This window comes from Penaeus monodon, chromosome 20 (assembly GCF_015228065.2).
Source record: "Penaeus monodon isolate SGIC_2016 chromosome 20, NSTDA_Pmon_1, whole genome shotgun sequence".
Classification (NCBI taxonomy): Eukaryota; Metazoa; Arthropoda; class Malacostraca; order Decapoda; family Penaeidae; genus Penaeus; species Penaeus monodon.
This window is the reverse complement of record NC_051405.1, coordinates 1,722,256-1,724,468: the sequence shown is the minus strand read 5'-3', so window position 1 is coordinate 1,724,468 and position 2,213 is coordinate 1,722,256. Positions and strand designations below refer to the sequence as shown.

At 35.9% G+C, this 2,213-nt stretch overlaps 1 protein-coding gene across 1 annotated transcript in view; it reads right to left on the bottom strand.

The window, feature by feature from the left end:
• LOC119585574 (sodium/hydrogen exchanger 8-like) overlaps positions 1-2,213 on the bottom strand; it is a 20,369-nt gene that overhangs the window by 4,063 nt on the left and 14,093 nt on the right. Inside the window, exons 11-12 of the mRNA XM_037934241.1 lie at positions 1,694-1,835; positions 533-675 (exon numbers count right to left, since the gene is read on the bottom strand). Coding sequence (XP_037790169.1) covers positions 533-675; positions 1,694-1,835 — 285 coding nt within the window. The remainder of the gene's footprint in view (positions 1-532; positions 676-1,693; positions 1,836-2,213) is intronic.

The window sequence follows — 2,213 nt, the reverse complement described above, 5'->3', positions numbered from 1 at the left end:
TGAATGGATTTTCCTGCAAAGCTAAACTGTTTAACTATGAATGATACACTGTCAGTTTGCCCTAAACCTGCACACTTTGCCAGCTCCCCTGACTGTTTTGTCTGCTAAAAAGATTAATTTAAACTAGGAGTGATATCAGTGTCCTAAAGGGAAAGGAATCACAGAGAATTCCTCTAAGAATTCCTGTGAATACTAGCCTAGGGAAGAAACCTTCTGGGATCATGAAGTTCTAGTTCACTAAGAGGAATCAGTTTCCAATGAAGACAGAACATAAACTTTTGGAAAAGTTATTGTCTGTTTTTTTATCACTGATGTAAATGTCTTGGACAAGAAAATCTAAGTATACTGGAAGGATTTTTGCAACAACATAACTATGTAGAAATTACACGAAACTAAAAAATTGGGTAAATCAAGGAAAGTCCTTGATACAATCTATGCATTTCTTCAAAAAGTCAATTTGTTATTTTATTTCCCTTCACAGCTAACCCCTGTAATAAAGGCAAACAACTGCTAAGAACACCTTAAGCCTTACCTTAATAACGGGCATAGTGGCACCTCCAAGGCAGAAAATGGTAAAGAGTACAATGATGAGAGTTGTTGTTACAATTACATGTCGCTTTTCATCACTAAATTCCAGATGGAGGGCCAAGGCATAAGCAATGGCTCCTCGTAAGCCTGAGAAGGAATTTATAATCATTAGATTAAAAGAGCTGCATTCAGGCGTTTATAAAGAGAAGATATAGTGAATCTACTATACAATATAGAATGTGTAGAAATATGAGGGAGGACACAAAGTAAACAAAGAGAAGAGGGATACAGAGTGAGGCAATTGCATAGATGAGAATTTAATTACTAAAAGAAAATGTTTTGGAAGAAATTATGCATTCTAAGAAAAGATTATGTGTAAGACAAAGTGGGGAGCACGACAGATGGCTTATGGACTTAAGGTATACTTTGGAGCTAAACCAGTTTCTTTTTGCTTACAACGCTTTGCCTGTAACGGGCTCGGAAGAGAAGTTTTGGCAACTAGAGTGTAAATTTGAGTGTAAGTGTGAGATGGAAGTTAATAGCTGCTAAGGTGCATGAAGAGCAACCATGGAAGAAGACTGACTGAGGCTACTGTAGGAAGTGAGAAGCTTAAGGAATCAGGCACTGCATATGTTGAGAAATATGAATCTAGATGTGAAAATAAGTTTGAAATAAGGTTGAGGAGGCAGGAAAGTTATGGGTAGAATGCAAAAAAGTGTAAGTTAGTATCTTTATGGCATGCCTGAGCTAGCTGTGTTAAACATGTTAAATATGGTGCACGAGTTGTGGAAAATAAATGTATGAATGCAATAGACAGTTTGAGGAGTATAAACAAATATAGCTGCTGAGAACTTGACATAGCGTGCAGGGCAGCCTGTGGCCCATTCACCCCTTAGGAGAAGGTACAAAAGATTTGAGGAAGGAAAAATAAGGGAGTTTGTCTTGTCTAGGTGGTGTCTTTTATAAGGGAGCATGTATATGTATGTATTGAAAAATAACTATTATATTCTGGCAAAGGCACTAAAACAAATGCTCTTCTTTGAATACTATAATCTATTATTATTGAAATCTTAATTTTGTCAATTCTCCCAAATTCTGATGGAAGGAGGTTATATATGACATATCAGTTTTCTAGTATCTATCAATCTTCCAGAATTAAACTTACCACTAAACCACATAATAAACATCATTTTATAGTTGATTTGGTGGTCTCGAAACTTGTTTACCAGCCATGACAAAGGGAAGATGTTTAGAGCACGACCAAGCAGACATAGCACGATGCTCCACAGCACAAGTGCAATATGAAACTGCAAAAACAAAAATGATTGATCCTCAGGAAATATATCAAGCCATCATGATTCACATACTGTGGGAAGACTTGGCCTGAAATAACAGGTGATATTACTCCGGAGGCATTACAGTTGTGCTTCAGCTACTGTCACAAATTCAATTTAGTTCATGACTTTTATTCTTCATTCATTCTTATTCATTGAATGGTTAGTGTAGAATCCAAATTCCATGCATTTTGTGAGCAAAACATTTTTTTTTTTTTTATTAGTTTCAGCTGTTACAATCAAGCAGACTTTTTCACAAACACATTTTAATACATTGTAGCATAAACAGTATTTTTGCAGAGTAATTAATCAGATACTTTCCCCAGGATCATTTAAGACAGGATGGCAAGA